The 18,656-nt window shown below is 45.4% G+C and overlaps 1 protein-coding gene across 2 annotated transcripts in view; it reads left to right on the top strand.

The window, feature by feature from the left end:
• LOC121953318 overlaps positions 1 to 18,656 on the top strand; it is a 49,304-nt gene that overhangs the window by 3,627 nt on the left and 27,021 nt on the right. For both annotated transcript variants that reach the window (XM_042500337.1, XM_042500338.1), the window contains exons 16-90: positions 114 to 322; positions 431 to 525; positions 638 to 663; positions 831 to 852; positions 946 to 973; positions 1,078 to 1,162; positions 1,288 to 1,434; positions 1,519 to 1,730; positions 1,832 to 1,935; positions 2,029 to 2,147; positions 2,252 to 2,419; positions 2,616 to 2,815; positions 2,913 to 3,025; positions 3,138 to 3,244; positions 3,382 to 3,558; positions 3,860 to 4,068; positions 4,177 to 4,271; positions 4,384 to 4,409; positions 4,577 to 4,598; positions 4,692 to 4,719; positions 4,824 to 4,908; positions 5,034 to 5,180; positions 5,265 to 5,476; positions 5,578 to 5,681; positions 5,775 to 5,893; positions 5,998 to 6,165; positions 6,362 to 6,561; positions 6,659 to 6,771; positions 6,884 to 6,990; positions 7,128 to 7,304; positions 7,606 to 7,814; positions 7,923 to 8,017; positions 8,130 to 8,155; positions 8,323 to 8,344; positions 8,438 to 8,465; positions 8,570 to 8,654; positions 8,780 to 8,926; positions 9,011 to 9,222; positions 9,324 to 9,427; positions 9,521 to 9,639; positions 9,744 to 9,911; positions 10,108 to 10,307; positions 10,405 to 10,517; positions 10,630 to 10,736; positions 10,874 to 11,050; positions 11,352 to 11,560; positions 11,669 to 11,763; positions 11,876 to 11,901; positions 12,069 to 12,090; positions 12,184 to 12,211; positions 12,316 to 12,400; positions 12,526 to 12,672; positions 12,757 to 12,968; positions 13,070 to 13,173; positions 13,267 to 13,385; positions 13,490 to 13,657; positions 13,854 to 14,053; positions 14,151 to 14,263; positions 14,376 to 14,482; positions 14,620 to 14,796; positions 15,098 to 15,306; positions 15,415 to 15,509; positions 15,622 to 15,647; positions 15,815 to 15,836; positions 15,930 to 15,957; positions 16,062 to 16,146; positions 16,272 to 16,418; positions 16,503 to 16,714; positions 16,816 to 16,919; positions 17,013 to 17,131; positions 17,236 to 17,403; positions 17,600 to 17,799; positions 17,897 to 18,009; positions 18,122 to 18,228; positions 18,366 to 18,542. In XM_042500337.1, coding sequence (XP_042356271.1) covers positions 114 to 322; positions 431 to 525; positions 638 to 663; positions 831 to 852; positions 946 to 973; positions 1,078 to 1,162; positions 1,288 to 1,434; positions 1,519 to 1,730; positions 1,832 to 1,935; positions 2,029 to 2,147; positions 2,252 to 2,419; positions 2,616 to 2,815; positions 2,913 to 3,025; positions 3,138 to 3,244; positions 3,382 to 3,558; positions 3,860 to 4,068; positions 4,177 to 4,271; positions 4,384 to 4,409; positions 4,577 to 4,598; positions 4,692 to 4,719; positions 4,824 to 4,908; positions 5,034 to 5,180; positions 5,265 to 5,476; positions 5,578 to 5,681; positions 5,775 to 5,893; positions 5,998 to 6,165; positions 6,362 to 6,561; positions 6,659 to 6,771; positions 6,884 to 6,990; positions 7,128 to 7,304; positions 7,606 to 7,814; positions 7,923 to 8,017; positions 8,130 to 8,155; positions 8,323 to 8,344; positions 8,438 to 8,465; positions 8,570 to 8,654; positions 8,780 to 8,926; positions 9,011 to 9,222; positions 9,324 to 9,427; positions 9,521 to 9,639; positions 9,744 to 9,911; positions 10,108 to 10,307; positions 10,405 to 10,517; positions 10,630 to 10,736; positions 10,874 to 11,050; positions 11,352 to 11,560; positions 11,669 to 11,763; positions 11,876 to 11,901; positions 12,069 to 12,090; positions 12,184 to 12,211; positions 12,316 to 12,400; positions 12,526 to 12,672; positions 12,757 to 12,968; positions 13,070 to 13,173; positions 13,267 to 13,385; positions 13,490 to 13,657; positions 13,854 to 14,053; positions 14,151 to 14,263; positions 14,376 to 14,482; positions 14,620 to 14,796; positions 15,098 to 15,306; positions 15,415 to 15,509; positions 15,622 to 15,647; positions 15,815 to 15,836; positions 15,930 to 15,957; positions 16,062 to 16,146; positions 16,272 to 16,418; positions 16,503 to 16,714; positions 16,816 to 16,919; positions 17,013 to 17,131; positions 17,236 to 17,403; positions 17,600 to 17,799; positions 17,897 to 18,009; positions 18,122 to 18,228; positions 18,366 to 18,542 — 9,060 coding nt within the window. The remainder of the gene's footprint in view (positions 1 to 113; positions 323 to 430; positions 526 to 637; positions 664 to 830; positions 853 to 945; positions 974 to 1,077; positions 1,163 to 1,287; positions 1,435 to 1,518; positions 1,731 to 1,831; positions 1,936 to 2,028; positions 2,148 to 2,251; positions 2,420 to 2,615; positions 2,816 to 2,912; positions 3,026 to 3,137; positions 3,245 to 3,381; positions 3,559 to 3,859; positions 4,069 to 4,176; positions 4,272 to 4,383; positions 4,410 to 4,576; positions 4,599 to 4,691; positions 4,720 to 4,823; positions 4,909 to 5,033; positions 5,181 to 5,264; positions 5,477 to 5,577; positions 5,682 to 5,774; positions 5,894 to 5,997; positions 6,166 to 6,361; positions 6,562 to 6,658; positions 6,772 to 6,883; positions 6,991 to 7,127; positions 7,305 to 7,605; positions 7,815 to 7,922; positions 8,018 to 8,129; positions 8,156 to 8,322; positions 8,345 to 8,437; positions 8,466 to 8,569; positions 8,655 to 8,779; positions 8,927 to 9,010; positions 9,223 to 9,323; positions 9,428 to 9,520; positions 9,640 to 9,743; positions 9,912 to 10,107; positions 10,308 to 10,404; positions 10,518 to 10,629; positions 10,737 to 10,873; positions 11,051 to 11,351; positions 11,561 to 11,668; positions 11,764 to 11,875; positions 11,902 to 12,068; positions 12,091 to 12,183; positions 12,212 to 12,315; positions 12,401 to 12,525; positions 12,673 to 12,756; positions 12,969 to 13,069; positions 13,174 to 13,266; positions 13,386 to 13,489; positions 13,658 to 13,853; positions 14,054 to 14,150; positions 14,264 to 14,375; positions 14,483 to 14,619; positions 14,797 to 15,097; positions 15,307 to 15,414; positions 15,510 to 15,621; positions 15,648 to 15,814; positions 15,837 to 15,929; positions 15,958 to 16,061; positions 16,147 to 16,271; positions 16,419 to 16,502; positions 16,715 to 16,815; positions 16,920 to 17,012; positions 17,132 to 17,235; positions 17,404 to 17,599; positions 17,800 to 17,896; positions 18,010 to 18,121; positions 18,229 to 18,365; positions 18,543 to 18,656) is intronic.

Below are 18,656 nucleotides of genomic sequence, written 5' to 3' on the forward strand. Positions count from 1 at the left end.
CCCTGATGCACCGTAGTACAAAGATGCATCACCACACTTGCTTGCATTTCTAGTATGTTTGCAGAAATGTCGAATTCCCTCCTGGACTGAAACTCGAATCCTTTTATTTCCAGAGAAACATCTCCCTCATCAGAGATAAAGCTGTGCGAGATACCATCTTAAACATGACCTTGACAGCCCTTGCCCCTGAATTTGAAGATTTTGAGCCGGAAGACTTTCAGACGTTGTTTCAGATCAATTTGGCTCCTGTGATGGCAAGCATCCGCCCTGGCAACTTGACAGTGATCCCCAGTAACATCAGCTGTGAATCCTACGCAGCTATGTAAGAGACCAAATTTCTGAGGTCCACATCTAGACATTTGGGGTTTGTATTATGATAACAAACTCTGGCCTCAGACAAGTCACGTGGATGTCTGTTTTCTTCCCTCAGAATCACTGGTTTTCGGCAAAGTTTGGAATCTCTGCCAGTGCGCCTTTCATCTGGTGTGAGATCGAGCAAAAAGTTCCTCGAGAGGAGATTCCCACGTAGGTGGCAAATTGCTCAGCTGACAAACCATTTCACAATAAAGCCGATTACCACTACAGTGACGACAGCTGTATTGACGTCGTGCCTTCATTTCAATTTTCTCTCCAACAGGTTGCTCAGTTCCAGATTCCTTCATGGTAAGTTCACGTCCATGGATGCGTCACATGGATTATACAATAATCAATAAAACATTTACAAGACGCAGGCTCCATGCATTAACTTTGTTAGGGTGGCTGCATTAAGGTATTTTAAATTTAAGTACCTTTTGCCACTCGACTAACAATTATGCTCTGCTTCTCTCCAGTGCAAGGAGACCCAGGTTGATGGTAGGTCTTTAAGTTACCAGACATTTCAACTTAGATGAAAAAATAGCTTTCTGATGATGTCATATCTGATACATGAATATTGTCTTTTCACAGAGGACCTCATCTGTGAGGGAGTTGATAGGTAGGGGAATTATGGATTTGTCAGGTGCTGAGTTTACGTCGGTACAGTGCTTTTTCCCAGTCTAACTAATGTGACAATGGATTACTTTTTGTTGTTCTTCTCAGCGACCGCATGGATTTTGCACTTTCTCTCGCCAGTTCCTCTGAAGCCCTTTGCAATTTGACCCTCACTGAACATGCCTGCTCCATGGTAAGACTGTTTTATGCTAGCTGCATTTTCCCTAAAAAGATTTGGCTTTTTCCACATTGCCCTCCTAATACAAATGTCCATAAGCTCTGAAAGTCTTTGCTTTACTTACTTGCATTTTTGCCTAGGCCACGCATCTGACAGCCAGCAACGTGGTCACATTGATGAAATGCTCACTGGAAAGCCACATGCCATTACCTGTAGCGGTCTGGAAGCTTTTCTTTGAAAAAGCCTCCGCTGCACTAGATGAGGCTCTTATGACATTTGCCACCATGGTAAATCCAATCCCAGTATTTCACAAAACTGTTGTGTGCCCGTGGCAATTCTGTGTCAAACCAAAATGATGTTTCCAATTCCAGGCTCCCAACAACACCAACCCATCCTTTTCACACGCCCTTGAGGCTCTCGGAGAAGTGAGAATTGCCAAGTTGAGCCACTCCCAACTGCAGAACGCATCCTTTGTCAGAAGCTTGTTCCAGACAAATCTTCGTCCATTTTTGGCCTCTCCATCCCGGAACTTCCTCTTCTGCCTTAGCTCCAGGAACTTCAGCTGCCACACGTACCAGACTGTGTAAGCAAATATGTGACATATTGCTCCACTTTGAATGAGATTGCAGAGGAACCTGCAGTTTTCTGTCTCTTTAGATTTAAAAGCCCTCTCTCACTTTTTAGCACCCAGACATTCAGCAGCCAAATGGCATACATGGACAGAGAGAGTCAGCGCGCAGTCTACACTCATTTCATCAAGCCATTCCTTTCAAGAAATGACTCCTCAGGTAAAGCAGGCCAATCAGGCTCAATTCCGTAAAGTCTTGATAGCAAGCTGTGGTTTTGCCCTGCCAATGTCTCTGTTTGTGGCTTCTTTGCAGATCCTGGCTGTGTATCATTATCCAGAGATAGTCAAGAGTGGCTGGAGGAAAACCTTGCCGGATTCGCAGCTTTTGCAACCCTGCAGGATCTGCAAGCCCTTAATGCCAACTTCTCAAGCGTAAGTGGTGACTGGGCTTGTAGTATTCCTTTCCCAATCTGAGATGTCTCACTTATTGCCTTGCAATTCCTGCTGTTTGATTTCGTATTGTTTCCCTTTCGTAGGCCGAAGTCTTGTCAGTTCTCACTCCTACTCAGTTGGGACAGTTTGTACGGACTTTCGAGGCCTTGGATGACACAGAACCATTGGACCGTGTGTTTGACCGGCTCGAGGAGGGCAATCCTCGAGAAAATGTGGAGGAATTCCTGACAGAGTTGACCGCAAATGAAGAGGTATTCTTGTCTTGAGTCTGGGCAAAGAAGGACAATCCTGAGCTTTTAATCCAGCATAGTCATTACTTAGATATGTATCTAGTCCTCTAGGTCAGTTGTAGGGGACTCATTCATATCAAATGTTTCATTACATCCTTTCTTGCAACTTGTATGGTGCATTGTGGCCGTGACATCCTCCCATGTCATCATTTTCCAGGTCCCTGATTTCCAACCCCTTGTGAGAGACCGTGTGATGAACAGGACCTTCACCATCATCAGTCCCCATTTCACAACGTTTGAGGAAGTCGACTGGATTGACTTGTTTCAGCGGTTACTGGTTCCTCTCCTCCCGAGTTTCAATGCGATGATGCTCGAGGTTGCAATCTCAGACATTAACTGCACAAACTATCACGTTGTGTGAGTAGCATTTCACAAACAGGCGATATTGCATTGCAGCAAAGTACAACACACTAATGAGGGACTGGGTAAGAATTCTCCTTTTTGCCCTTTACAGTGTGAGAGGGATGGCCAGAGCTTTCCCTGAAATGTCACCACAGAGACAGCAAGAAATCACAGAAGTTCTGCTGGATTACCTGCAAAATTCTGCCAGCGTCATCAACAAGCCAGGTAGGGCTAACGCAGTAAGCTTTGCCATGTGGTGCTCTTGTTCCACGTGCATCAACAAAGGGTGAATGCTTGGGAAGTGGTACCTATGCTAACATCTGTCTTTGTGCCTTAGTTTGCAGGCAGGGAATTCAGAGTGACGCAGAATTTCTTGAAGCAAACTTGGGTCCATTTTCCGAAAGCATACCACTCTCTGACCTCAAATTCTTCAACCTTTCTGTGGTAAGTCAAAAGGTTTTCTACCAGTCTTTCTTGAAAGCAGCCACACCACATTCTGAACTTGGAGAATCTGTAAAGAGCGCTGTGTTTGCCATGTCAAAGAAAAAAGGAATTCATAATCCCTTTGTTTGTGTCATCAGGCGACGCTTGTGGGCTCTCTCTCACCAAACCAGAGGGCCGAGCTGATCCTGGATCCAGAAATCGGTGCTTTGGAGAATGAGACCTTGGTAAGGGAGGTGTTCAAAAGCTTGACAGAGTCCCCTGACGACGAGCAGCTGGGGGAGTTTCTTGAGGCTTTTGCAACCATCACCAAGCAGGTGAGTGCCTTACTTTGAGATCGCCATATTTTCCCACTAAGTTGACTTGCAAACGGGCAACGTAAAACTTGCCCTGGGCATGACGAATCTTGCAGAATCTAATCAGACGCCAGGATTTACCTCAAAATTACACAGTCCGCAAATGCTTCTTGCACCAGTTGTTCTTCAGTCATGCCCCTGAGTCATTCCCCTGATGCACCGTAGTACAAAGATGCATCACCACACTTGCTTGCATTTCTAGTATGTTTGCAGAAATGTCGAATTCCCTCCTGGACTGAAACTCGAATCCTTTTATTTCCAGAGAAACATCTCCCTCATCAGAGATAAAGCTGTGCGAGATACCATCTTAAACATGACCTTGACAGCCCTTGCCCCTGAATTTGAAGATTTTGAGCCGGAAGACTTTCAGACGTTGTTTCAGATCAATTTGGCTCCTGTGATGGCAAGCATCCGCCCTGGCAACTTGACAGTGATCCCCAGTAACATCAGCTGTGAATCCTACGCAGCTATGTAAGAGACCAAATTTCTGAGGTCCACATCTAGACATTTGGGGTTTGTATTATGATAACAAACTCTGGCCTCAGACAAGTCACGTGGATGTCTGTTTTCTTCCCTCAGAATCACTGGTTTTCGGCAAAGTTTGGAATCTCTGCCAGTGCGCCTTTCATCTGGTGTGAGATCGAGCAAAAAGTTCCTCGAGAGGAGATTCCCACGTAGGTGGCAAATTGCTCAGCTGACAAACCATTTCACAATAAAGCCGATTACCACTACAGTGACGACAGCTGTATTGACGTCGTGCCTTCATTTCAATTTTCTCTCCAACAGGTTGCTCAGTTCCAGATTCCTTCATGGTAAGTTCACGTCCATGGATGCGTCACATGGATTATACAATAATCAATAAAACATTTACAAGACGCAGGCTCCATGCATTAACTTTGTTAGGGTGGCTGCATTAAGGTATTTTAAATTTAAGTACCTTTTGCCACTCGACTAACAATTATGCTCTGCTTCTCTCCAGTGCAAGGAGACCCAGGTTGATGGTAGGTCTTTAAGTTACCAGACATTTCAACTTAGATGAAAAAATAGCTTTCTGATGATGTCATATCTGATACATGAATATTGTCTTTTCACAGAGGACCTCATCTGTGAGGGAGTTGATAGGTAGGGGAATTATGGATTTGTCAGGTGCTGAGTTTACGTCGGTACAGTGCTTTTTCCCAGTCTAACTAATGTGACAATGGATTACTTTTTGTTGTTCTTCTCAGCGACCGCATGGATTTTGCACTTTCTCTCGCCAGTTCCTCTGAAGCCCTTTGCAATTTGACCCTCACTGAACATGCCTGCTCCATGGTAAGACTGTTTTATGCTAGCTGCATTTTCCCTAAAAAGATTTGGCTTTTTCCACATTGCCCTCCTAATACAAATGTCCATAAGCTCTGAAAGTCTTTGCTTTACTTACTTGCATTTTTGCCTAGGCCACGCATCTGACAGCCAGCAACGTGGTCACATTGATGAAATGCTCACTGGAAAGCCACATGCCATTACCTGTAGCGGTCTGGAAGCTTTTCTTTGAAAAAGCCTCCGCTGCACTAGATGAGGCTCTTATGACATTTGCCACCATGGTAAATCCAATCCCAGTATTTCACAAAACTGTTGTGTGCCCGTGGCAATTCTGTGTCAAACCAAAATGATGTTTCCAATTCCAGGCTCCCAACAACACCAACCCATCCTTTTCACACGCCCTTGAGGCTCTCGGAGAAGTGAGAATTGCCAAGTTGAGCCACTCCCAACTGCAGAACGCATCCTTTGTCAGAAGCTTGTTCCAGACAAATCTTCGTCCATTTTTGGCCTCTCCATCCCGGAACTTCCTCTTCTGCCTTAGCTCCAGGAACTTCAGCTGCCACACGTACCAGACTGTGTAAGCAAATATGTGACATATTGCTCCACTTTGAATGAGATTGCAGAGGAACCTGCAGTTTTCTGTCTCTTTAGATTTAAAAGCCCTCTCTCACTTTTTAGCACCCAGACATTCAGCAGCCAAATGGCATACATGGACAGAGAGAGTCAGCGCGCAGTCTACACTCATTTCATCAAGCCATTCCTTTCAAGAAATGACTCCTCAGGTAAAGCAGGCCAATCAGGCTCAATTCCGTAAAGTCTTGATAGCAAGCTGTGGTTTTGCCCTGCCAATGTCTCTGTTTGTGGCTTCTTTGCAGATCCTGGCTGTGTATCATTATCCAGAGATAGTCAAGAGTGGCTGGAGGAAAACCTTGCCGGATTCGCAGCTTTTGCAACCCTGCAGGATCTGCAAGCCCTTAATGCCAACTTCTCAAGCGTAAGTGGTGACTGGGCTTGTAGTATTCCTTTCCCAATCTGAGATGTCTCACTTATTGCCTTGCAATTCCTGCTGTTTGATTTCGTATTGTTTCCCTTTCGTAGGCCGAAGTCTTGTCAGTTCTCACTCCTACTCAGTTGGGACAGTTTGTACGGACTTTCGAGGCCTTGGATGACACAGAACCATTGGACCGTGTGTTTGACCGGCTCGAGGAGGGCAATCCTCGAGAAAATGTGGAGGAATTCCTGACAGAGTTGACCGCAAATGAAGAGGTATTCTTGTCTTGAGTCTGGGCAAAGAAGGACAATCCTGAGCTTTTAATCCAGCATAGTCATTACTTAGATATGTATCTAGTCCTCTAGGTCAGTTGTAGGGGACTCATTCATATCAAATGTTTCATTACATCCTTTCTTGCAACTTGTATGGTGCATTGTGGCCGTGACATCCTCCCATGTCATCATTTTCCAGGTCCCTGATTTCCAACCCCTTGTGAGAGACCGTGTGATGAACAGGACCTTCACCATCATCAGTCCCCATTTCACAACGTTTGAGGAAGTCGACTGGATTGACTTGTTTCAGCGGTTACTGGTTCCTCTCCTCCCGAGTTTCAATGCGATGATGCTCGAGGTTGCAATCTCAGACATTAACTGCACAAACTATCACGTTGTGTGAGTAGCATTTCACAAACAGGCGATATTGCATTGCAGCAAAGTACAACACACTAATGAGGGACTGGGTAAGAATTCTCCTTTTTGCCCTTTACAGTGTGAGAGGGATGGCCAGAGCTTTCCCTGAAATGTCACCACAGAGACAGCAAGAAATCACAGAAGTTCTGCTGGATTACCTGCAAAATTCTGCCAGCGTCATCAACAAGCCAGGTAGGGCTAACGCAGTAAGCTTTGCCATGTGGTGCTCTTGTTCCACGTGCATCAACAAAGGGTGAATGCTTGGGAAGTGGTACCTATGCTAACATCTGTCTTTGTGCCTTAGTTTGCAGGCAGGGAATTCAGAGTGACGCAGAATTTCTTGAAGCAAACTTGGGTCCATTTTCCGAAAGCATACCACTCTCTGACCTCAAATTCTTCAACCTTTCTGTGGTAAGTCAAAAGGTTTTCTACCAGTCTTTCTTGAAAGCAGCCACACCACATTCTGAACTTGGAGAATCTGTAAAGAGCGCTGTGTTTGCCATGTCAAAGAAAAAAGGAATTCATAATCCCTTTGTTTGTGTCATCAGGCGACGCTTGTGGGCTCTCTCTCACCAAACCAGAGGGCCGAGCTGATCCTGGATCCAGAAATCGGTGCTTTGGAGAATGAGACCTTGGTAAGGGAGGTGTTCAAAAGCTTGACAGAGTCCCCTGACGACGAGCAGCTGGGGGAGTTTCTTGAGGCTTTTGCAACCATCACCAAGCAGGTGAGTGCCTTACTTTGAGATCGCCATATTTTCCCACTAAGTTGACTTGCAAACGGGCAACGTAAAACTTGCCCTGGGCATGACGAATCTTGCAGAATCTAATCAGACGCCAGGATTTACCTCAAAATTACACAGTCCGCAAATGCTTCTTGCACCAGTTGTTCTTCAGTCATGCCCCTGAGTCATTCCCCTGATGCACCGTAGTACAAAGATGCATCACCACACTTGCTTGCATTTCTAGTATGTTTGCAGAAATGTCGAATTCCCTCCTGGACTGAAACTCGAATCCTTTTATTTCCAGAGAAACATCTCCCTCATCAGAGATAAAGCTGTGCGAGATACCATCTTAAACATGACCTTGACAGCCCTTGCCCCTGAATTTGAAGATTTTGAGCCGGAAGACTTTCAGACGTTGTTTCAGATCAATTTGGCTCCTGTGATGGCAAGCATCCGCCCTGGCAACTTGACAGTGATCCCCAGTAACATCAGCTGTGAATCCTACGCAGCTATGTAAGAGACCAAATTTCTGAGGTCCACATCTAGACATTTGGGGTTTGTATTATGATAACAAACTCTGGCCTCAGACAAGTCACGTGGATGTCTGTTTTCTTCCCTCAGAATCACTGGTTTTCGGCAAAGTTTGGAATCTCTGCCAGTGCGCCTTTCATCTGGTGTGAGATCGAGCAAAAAGTTCCTCGAGAGGAGATTCCCACGTAGGTGGCAAATTGCTCAGCTGACAAACCATTTCACAATAAAGCCGATTACCACTACAGTGACGACAGCTGTATTGACGTCGTGCCTTCATTTCAATTTTCTCTCCAACAGGTTGCTCAGTTCCAGATTCCTTCATGGTAAGTTCACGTCCATGGATGCGTCACATGGATTATACAATAATCAATAAAACATTTACAAGACGCAGGCTCCATGCATTAACTTTGTTAGGGTGGCTGCATTAAGGTATTTTAAATTTAAGTACCTTTTGCCACTCGACTAACAATTATGCTCTGCTTCTCTCCAGTGCAAGGAGACCCAGGTTGATGGTAGGTCTTTAAGTTACCAGACATTTCAACTTAGATGAAAAAATAGCTTTCTGATGATGTCATATCTGATACATGAATATTGTCTTTTCACAGAGGACCTCATCTGTGAGGGAGTTGATAGGTAGGGGAATTATGGATTTGTCAGGTGCTGAGTTTACGTCGGTACAGTGCTTTTTCCCAGTCTAACTAATGTGACAATGGATTACTTTTTGTTGTTCTTCTCAGCGACCGCATGGATTTTGCACTTTCTCTCGCCAGTTCCTCTGAAGCCCTTTGCAATTTGACCCTCACTGAACATGCCTGCTCCATGGTAAGACTGTTTTATGCTAGCTGCATTTTCCCTAAAAAGATTTGGCTTTTTCCACATTGCCCTCCTAATACAAATGTCCATAAGCTCTGAAAGTCTTTGCTTTACTTACTTGCATTTTTGCCTAGGCCACGCATCTGACAGCCAGCAACGTGGTCACATTGATGAAATGCTCACTGGAAAGCCACATGCCATTACCTGTAGCGGTCTGGAAGCTTTTCTTTGAAAAAGCCTCCGCTGCACTAGATGAGGCTCTTATGACATTTGCCACCATGGTAAATCCAATCCCAGTATTTCACAAAACTGTTGTGTGCCCGTGGCAATTCTGTGTCAAACCAAAATGATGTTTCCAATTCCAGGCTCCCAACAACACCAACCCATCCTTTTCACACGCCCTTGAGGCTCTCGGAGAAGTGAGAATTGCCAAGTTGAGCCACTCCCAACTGCAGAACGCATCCTTTGTCAGAAGCTTGTTCCAGACAAATCTTCGTCCATTTTTGGCCTCTCCATCCCGGAACTTCCTCTTCTGCCTTAGCTCCAGGAACTTCAGCTGCCACACGTACCAGACTGTGTAAGCAAATATGTGACATATTGCTCCACTTTGAATGAGATTGCAGAGGAACCTGCAGTTTTCTGTCTCTTTAGATTTAAAAGCCCTCTCTCACTTTTTAGCACCCAGACATTCAGCAGCCAAATGGCATACATGGACAGAGAGAGTCAGCGCGCAGTCTACACTCATTTCATCAAGCCATTCCTTTCAAGAAATGACTCCTCAGGTAAAGCAGGCCAATCAGGCTCAATTCCGTAAAGTCTTGATAGCAAGCTGTGGTTTTGCCCTGCCAATGTCTCTGTTTGTGGCTTCTTTGCAGATCCTGGCTGTGTATCATTATCCAGAGATAGTCAAGAGTGGCTGGAGGAAAACCTTGCCGGATTCGCAGCTTTTGCAACCCTGCAGGATCTGCAAGCCCTTAATGCCAACTTCTCAAGCGTAAGTGGTGACTGGGCTTGTAGTATTCCTTTCCCAATCTGAGATGTCTCACTTATTGCCTTGCAATTCCTGCTGTTTGATTTCGTATTGTTTCCCTTTCGTAGGCCGAAGTCTTGTCAGTTCTCACTCCTACTCAGTTGGGACAGTTTGTACGGACTTTCGAGGCCTTGGATGACACAGAACCATTGGACCGTGTGTTTGACCGGCTCGAGGAGGGCAATCCTCGAGAAAATGTGGAGGAATTCCTGACAGAGTTGACCGCAAATGAAGAGGTATTCTTGTCTTGAGTCTGGGCAAAGAAGGACAATCCTGAGCTTTTAATCCAGCATAGTCATTACTTAGATATGTATCTAGTCCTCTAGGTCAGTTGTAGGGGACTCATTCATATCAAATGTTTCATTACATCCTTTCTTGCAACTTGTATGGTGCATTGTGGCCGTGACATCCTCCCATGTCATCATTTTCCAGGTCCCTGATTTCCAACCCCTTGTGAGAGACCGTGTGATGAACAGGACCTTCACCATCATCAGTCCCCATTTCACAACGTTTGAGGAAGTCGACTGGATTGACTTGTTTCAGCGGTTACTGGTTCCTCTCCTCCCGAGTTTCAATGCGATGATGCTCGAGGTTGCAATCTCAGACATTAACTGCACAAACTATCACGTTGTGTGAGTAGCATTTCACAAACAGGCGATATTGCATTGCAGCAAAGTACAACACACTAATGAGGGACTGGGTAAGAATTCTCCTTTTTGCCCTTTACAGTGTGAGAGGGATGGCCAGAGCTTTCCCTGAAATGTCACCACAGAGACAGCAAGAAATCACAGAAGTTCTGCTGGATTACCTGCAAAATTCTGCCAGCGTCATCAACAAGCCAGGTAGGGCTAACGCAGTAAGCTTTGCCATGTGGTGCTCTTGTTCCACGTGCATCAACAAAGGGTGAATGCTTGGGAAGTGGTACCTATGCTAACATCTGTCTTTGTGCCTTAGTTTGCAGGCAGGGAATTCAGAGTGACGCAGAATTTCTTGAAGCAAACTTGGGTCCATTTTCCGAAAGCATACCACTCTCTGACCTCAAATTCTTCAACCTTTCTGTGGTAAGTCAAAAGGTTTTCTACCAGTCTTTCTTGAAAGCAGCCACACCACATTCTGAACTTGGAGAATCTGTAAAGAGCGCTGTGTTTGCCATGTCAAAGAAAAAAGGAATTCATAATCCCTTTGTTTGTGTCATCAGGCGACGCTTGTGGGCTCTCTCTCACCAAACCAGAGGGCCGAGCTGATCCTGGATCCAGAAATCGGTGCTTTGGAGAATGAGACCTTGGTAAGGGAGGTGTTCAAAAGCTTGACAGAGTCCCCTGACGACGAGCAGCTGGGGGAGTTTCTTGAGGCTTTTGCAACCATCACCAAGCAGGTGAGTGCCTTACTTTGAGATCGCCATATTTTCCCACTAAGTTGACTTGCAAACGGGCAACGTAAAACTTGCCCTGGGCATGACGAATCTTGCAGAATCTAATCAGACGCCAGGATTTACCTCAAAATTACACAGTCCGCAAATGCTTCTTGCACCAGTTGTTCTTCAGTCATGCCCCTGAGTCATTCCCCTGATGCACCGTAGTACAAAGATGCATCACCACACTTGCTTGCATTTCTAGTATGTTTGCAGAAATGTCGAATTCCCTCCTGGACTGAAACTCGAATCCTTTTATTTCCAGAGAAACATCTCCCTCATCAGAGATAAAGCTGTGCGAGATACCATCTTAAACATGACCTTGACAGCCCTTGCCCCTGAATTTGAAGATTTTGAGCCGGAAGACTTTCAGACGTTGTTTCAGATCAATTTGGCTCCTGTGATGGCAAGCATCCGCCCTGGCAACTTGACAGTGATCCCCAGTAACATCAGCTGTGAATCCTACGCAGCTATGTAAGAGACCAAATTTCTGAGGTCCACATCTAGACATTTGGGGTTTGTATTATGATAACAAACTCTGGCCTCAGACAAGTCACGTGGATGTCTGTTTTCTTCCCTCAGAATCACTGGTTTTCGGCAAAGTTTGGAATCTCTGCCAGTGCGCCTTTCATCTGGTGTGAGATCGAGCAAAAAGTTCCTCGAGAGGAGATTCCCACGTAGGTGGCAAATTGCTCAGCTGACAAACCATTTCACAATAAAGCCGATTACCACTACAGTGACGACAGCTGTATTGACGTCGTGCCTTCATTTCAATTTTCTCTCCAACAGGTTGCTCAGTTCCAGATTCCTTCATGGTAAGTTCACGTCCATGGATGCGTCACATGGATTATACAATAATCAATAAAACATTTACAAGACGCAGGCTCCATGCATTAACTTTGTTAGGGTGGCTGCATTAAGGTATTTTAAATTTAAGTACCTTTTGCCACTCGACTAACAATTATGCTCTGCTTCTCTCCAGTGCAAGGAGACCCAGGTTGATGGTAGGTCTTTAAGTTACCAGACATTTCAACTTAGATGAAAAAATAGCTTTCTGATGATGTCATATCTGATACATGAATATTGTCTTTTCACAGAGGACCTCATCTGTGAGGGAGTTGATAGGTAGGGGAATTATGGATTTGTCAGGTGCTGAGTTTACGTCGGTACAGTGCTTTTTCCCAGTCTAACTAATGTGACAATGGATTACTTTTTGTTGTTCTTCTCAGCGACCGCATGGATTTTGCACTTTCTCTCGCCAGTTCCTCTGAAGCCCTTTGCAATTTGACCCTCACTGAACATGCCTGCTCCATGGTAAGACTGTTTTATGCTAGCTGCATTTTCCCTAAAAAGATTTGGCTTTTTCCACATTGCCCTCCTAATACAAATGTCCATAAGCTCTGAAAGTCTTTGCTTTACTTACTTGCATTTTTGCCTAGGCCACGCATCTGACAGCCAGCAACGTGGTCACATTGATGAAATGCTCACTGGAAAGCCACATGCCATTACCTGTAGCGGTCTGGAAGCTTTTCTTTGAAAAAGCCTCCGCTGCACTAGATGAGGCTCTTATGACATTTGCCACCATGGTAAATCCAATCCCAGTATTTCACAAAACTGTTGTGTGCCCGTGGCAATTCTGTGTCAAACCAAAATGATGTTTCCAATTCCAGGCTCCCAACAACACCAACCCATCCTTTTCACACGCCCTTGAGGCTCTCGGAGAAGTGAGAATTGCCAAGTTGAGCCACTCCCAACTGCAGAACGCATCCTTTGTCAGAAGCTTGTTCCAGACAAATCTTCGTCCATTTTTGGCCTCTCCATCCCGGAACTTCCTCTTCTGCCTTAGCTCCAGGAACTTCAGCTGCCACACGTACCAGACTGTGTAAGCAAATATGTGACATATTGCTCCACTTTGAATGAGATTGCAGAGGAACCTGCAGTTTTCTGTCTCTTTAGATTTAAAAGCCCTCTCTCACTTTTTAGCACCCAGACATTCAGCAGCCAAATGGCATACATGGACAGAGAGAGTCAGCGCGCAGTCTACACTCATTTCATCAAGCCATTCCTTTCAAGAAATGACTCCTCAGGTAAAGCAGGCCAATCAGGCTCAATTCCGTAAAGTCTTGATAGCAAGCTGTGGTTTTGCCCTGCCAATGTCTCTGTTTGTGGCTTCTTTGCAGATCCTGGCTGTGTATCATTATCCAGAGATAGTCAAGAGTGGCTGGAGGAAAACCTTGCCGGATTCGCAGCTTTTGCAACCCTGCAGGATCTGCAAGCCCTTAATGCCAACTTCTCAAGCGTAAGTGGTGACTGGGCTTGTAGTATTCCTTTCCCAATCTGAGATGTCTCACTTATTGCCTTGCAATTCCTGCTGTTTGATTTCGTATTGTTTCCCTTTCGTAGGCCGAAGTCTTGTCAGTTCTCACTCCTACTCAGTTGGGACAGTTTGTACGGACTTTCGAGGCCTTGGATGACACAGAACCATTGGACCGTGTGTTTGACCGGCTCGAGGAGGGCAATCCTCGAGAAAATGTGGAGGAATTCCTGACAGAGTTGACCGCAAATGAAGAGGTATTCTTGTCTTGAGTCTGGGCAAAGAAGGACAATCCTGAGCTTTTAATCCAGCATAGTCATTACTTAGATATGTATCTAGTCCTCTAGGTCAGTTGTAGGGGACTCATTCATATCAAATGTTTCATTACATCCTTTCTTGCAACTTGTATGGTGCATTGTGGCCGTGACATCCTCCCATGTCATCATTTTCCAGGTCCCTGATTTCCAACCCCTTGTGAGAGACCGTGTGATGAACAGGACCTTCACCATCATCAGTCCCCATTTCACAACGTTTGAGGAAGTCGACTGGATTGACTTGTTTCAGCGGTTACTGGTTCCTCTCCTCCCGAGTTTCAATGCGATGATGCTCGAGGTTGCAATCTCAGACATTAACTGCACAAACTATCACGTTGTGTGAGTAGCATTTCACAAACAGGCGATATTGCATTGCAGCAAAGTACAACACACTAATGAGGGACTGGGTAAGAATTCTCCTTTTTGCCCTTTACAGTGTGAGAGGGATGGCCAGAGCTTTCCCTGAAATGTCACCACAGAGACAGCAAGAAATCACAGAAGTTCTGCTGGATTACCTGCAAAATTCTGCCAGCGTCATCAACAAGCCAGGTAGGGCTAACGCAGTAAGCTTTGCCATGTGGTGCTCTTGTTCCACGTGCATCAACAAAGGGTGAATGCTTGGGAAGTGGTACCTATGCTAACATCTGTCTTTGTGCCTTAGTTTGCAGGCAGGGAATTCAGAGTGACGCAGAATTTCTTGAAGCAAACTTGGGTCCATTTTCCGAAAGCATACCACTCTCTGACCTCAAATTCTTCAACCTTTCTGTGGTAAGTCAAAAGGTTTTCTACCAGTCTTTCTTGAAAGCAGCCACACCACATTCTGAACTTGGAGAATCTGTAAAGAGCGCTGTGTTTGCCATGTCAAAGAAAAAAGGAATTCATAATCCCTTTGTTTGTGTCATCAGGCGACGCTTGTGGGCTCTCTCTCACCAAACCAGAGGGCCGAGCTGATCCTGGATCCAGAAATCGGTGCTTTGGAGAATGAGACCTTGGTAAGGGAGGTGTTCAAAAGCTTGACAGAGTCCCCTGACGACGAGCAGCTGGGGGAGTTTCTTGAGGCTTTTGCAACCATCACCAAGCAGGTGAGTGCCTTACTTTGAGATCGCCATATTTTCCCACTAAGTTGACTTGCAAACGGGCAACGTAAAACTTGCCCTGGGCATGACGAATCTTGCAGAATCTAATCAGACGCCAGGATTTACCTCAAAATTACACAGTCCGCAAATGCTTCTTGCACCAGTTGTTCTTCAGTCATGCCCCTGAGTCATTCCCCTGATGCACCGTAGTACAAAGATGCATCACCACACTTGCTTGCATTTCTAGTATGTTTGCAGAAATGTCGAATTCCCTCCTGGACTGAAACTCGAATCCTTTTATTTCCAGAGAAACATCTCCCTCATCAGAGATAAAGCTGTGCGAGATACCATCTTAAACATGACCTTGACAGCCCTTGCCCCTGAATTTGAAGATTTTGAGCCGGAAGACTTTCAGACGTTGTTTCAGATCAATTTGGCTCCTGTGATGGCAAGCATCCGCCCTGGCAACTTGACAGTGATCCCCAGTAACATCAGCTGTGAATCCTACGCAGCTATGTAAGAGACCAAATTTCTGAGGTCCACATCTAGACATTTGGGGTTTGTATTATGATAACAAACTCTGGCCTCAGACAAGTCACGTGGATGTCTGTTTTCTTCCCTCAGAATCACTGGTTTTCGGCAAAGTTTGGAATCTCTGCCAGTGCGCCTTTCATCTGGTGTGAGATCGAGCAAAAAGTTCCTCGAGAGGAGATTCCCACGTAGGTGGCAAATTGCTCAGCTGACAAACCATTTCACAATAAAGCCGATTACCACTACAGTGACGACAGCTGTATTGACGTCGTGCCTTCATTTCAATTTTCTCTCCAACAGGTTGCTCAGTTCCAGATTCCTTCATGGTAAGTTCACGTCCATGGATGCGTCACATGGATTATACAATAATCAATAAAACATTTACAAGACGCAGGCTCCATGCATTAACTTTGTTAGGGTGGCTGCATTAAGGTATTTTAAATTTAAGTACCTTTTGCCACTCGACTAACAATTATGCTCTGCTTCTCTCCAGTGCAAGGAGACCCAGGTTGATGGTAGGTCTTTAAGTTACCAGACATTTCAACTTAGATGAAAAAATAGCTTTCTGATGATGTCATATCTGATACATGAATATTGTCTTTTCACAGAGGACCTCATCTGTGAGGGAGTTGATAGGTAGGGGAATTATGGATTTGTCAGGTGCTGAGTTTACGTCGGTACAGTGCTTTTTCCCAGTCTAACTAATGTGACAATGGATTACTTTTTGTTGTTCTTCTCAGCGACCGCATGGATTTTGCACTTTCTCTCGCCAGTTCCTCTGAAGCCCTTTGCAATTTGACCCTCACTGAACATGCCTGCTCCATGGTAAGACTGTTTTATGCTAGCTGCATTTTCCCTAAAAAGATTTGGCTTTTTCCACATTGCCCTCCTAATACAAATGTCCATAAGCTCTGAAAGTCTTTGCTTTACTTACTTGCATTTTTGCCTAGGCCACGCATCTGACAGCCAGCAACGTGGTCACATTGATGAAATGCTCACTGGAAAGCCACATGCCATTACCTGTAGCGGTCTGGAAGCTTTTCTTTGAAAAAGCCTCCGCTGCACTAGATGAGGCTCTTATGACATTTGCCACCATGGTAAATCCAATCCCAGTATTTCACAAAACTGTTGTGTGCCCGTGGCAATTCTGTGTCAAACCAAAATGATGTTTCCAATTCCAGGCTCCCAACAACACCAACCCATCCTTTTCACACGCCCTTGAGGCTCTCGGAGAAGTGAGAATTGCCAAGTTGAGCCACTCCCAACTGCAGAACGCATCCTTTGTCAGAAGCTTGTTCCAGACAAATCTTCGTCCATTTTTGGCCTCTCCATCCCGGAACTTCCTCTTCTGCCTTAGCTCCAGGAACTTCAGCTGCCACACGTACCAGACTGTGTAAGCAAATATGTGACATATTGCTCCACTTTGAATGAGATTGCAGAGGAACCTGCAGTTTTCTGTCTCTTTAGATTTAAAAGCCCTCTCTCACTTTTTAGCACCCAGACATTCAGCAGCCAAATGGCATACATGGACAGAGAGAGTCAGCGCGCAGTCTACACTCATTTCATCAAGCCATTCCTTTCAAGAAATGACTCCTCAGGTAAAGCAGGCCAATCAGGCTCAATTCCGTAAAGTCTTGATAGCAAGCTGTGGTTTTGCCCTGCCAATGTCTCTGTTTGTGGCTTCTTTGCAGATCCTGGCTGTGTATCATTATCCAGAGATAGTCAAGAGTGGCTGGAGGAAAACCTTGCCGGATTCGCAGCTTTTGCAACCCTGCAGGATCTGCAAGCCCTTAATGCCAACTTCTCAAGCGTAAGTGGTGACTGGGCTTGTAGTATTCCTTTCCCAATCTGAGATGTCTCACTTATTGCCTTGCAATTCCTGCTGTTTGATTTCGTATTGTTTCCCTTTCGTAGGCCGAAGTCTTGTCAGTTCTCACTCCTACTCAGTTGGGACAGTTTGTACGGACTTTCGAGGCCTTGGATGACACAGAACCATTGGACCGTGTGTTTGACCGGCTCGAGGAGGGCAATCCTCGAGAAAATGTGGAGGAATTCCTGACAGAGTTGACCGCAAATGAAGAGGTATTCTTGTCTTGAGTCTGGGCAAAGAAGGACAATCCTGAGCTTTTAATCCAGCATAGTCATTACTTAGATATGTATCTAGTCCTCTAGGTCAGTTGTAGGGGACTCATTCATATCAAATGTTTCATTACATCCTTTCTTGCAACTTGTATGGTGCATTGTGGCCGTGACATCCTCCCATGTCATCATTTTCCAGGTCCCTGATTTCCAACCCCTTGTGAGAGACCGTGTGATGAACAGGACCTTCACCATCATCAGTCCCCATTTCACAACGTTTGAGGAAGTCGACTGGATTGACTTGTTTCAGCGGTTACTGGTTCCTCTCCTCCCGAGTTTCAATGCGATGATGCTCGAGGTTGCAATCTCAGACATTAACTGCACAAACTATCACGTTGTGTGAGTAGCATTTCACAAACAGGCGATATTGCATTGCAGCAAAGTACAACACACTAATGAGGGACTGGGTAAGAATTCTCCTTTTTGCCCTTTACAGTGTGAGAGGGATGGCCAGAGCTTTCCCTGAAATGTCACCACAGAGACAGCAAGAAATCACAGAAGTTCTGCTGGATTACCTGCAAAATTCTGCCAGCGTCATCAACAAGCCAGGTAGGGCTAACGCAGTAAGCTTTGCCATGTGGTGCTCTTGTTCCACGTGCATCAACAAAGGGTGAATGCTTGGGAAGTGGTACCTATGCTAACATCTGTCTTTGTGCCTTAGTTTGCAGGCAGGGAATTCAGAGTGACGCAGAATTTCTTGAAGCAAACTTGGGTCCATTTTCCGAAAGCATACCACTCTCTGACCTCAAATTCTTCAACCTTTCTGTGGTAAGTCAAAAGGTTTTCTACCAGTCTTTCTTGAAAGCAGCCACACCACATTCTGAACTTGGAGAATCTGTAAAGAGCGCTGTGTTTGCCATGTCAAAGAAAAAAGGAATTCATAATCCCTTTGTTTGTGTCATCAGGCGACGCTTGTGGGCTCTCTCTCACCAAACCAGAGGGCCGAGCTGATCCTGGATCCAGAAATCGGTGCTTTGGAGAATGAGACCTTGGTAAGGGAGGTGTTCAAAAGCTTGACAGAGTCCCCTGACGACGAGCAGCTGGGGGAGTTTCTTGAGGCTTTTGCAACCATCACCAAGCAGGTGAGTGCCTTACTTTGAGATCGCCATATTTTCCCACTAAGTTGACTTGCAAACGGGCAACGTAAAACTTGCCCTGGGCATGACGAATCTTGCAGAATCTAATCAGACGCCAGG

This window comes from Plectropomus leopardus, chromosome 14 (assembly GCF_008729295.1).
Source record: "Plectropomus leopardus isolate mb chromosome 14, YSFRI_Pleo_2.0, whole genome shotgun sequence".
In the NCBI taxonomy this organism is placed as follows: Eukaryota; Metazoa; Chordata; class Actinopteri; order Perciformes; family Serranidae; genus Plectropomus; species Plectropomus leopardus.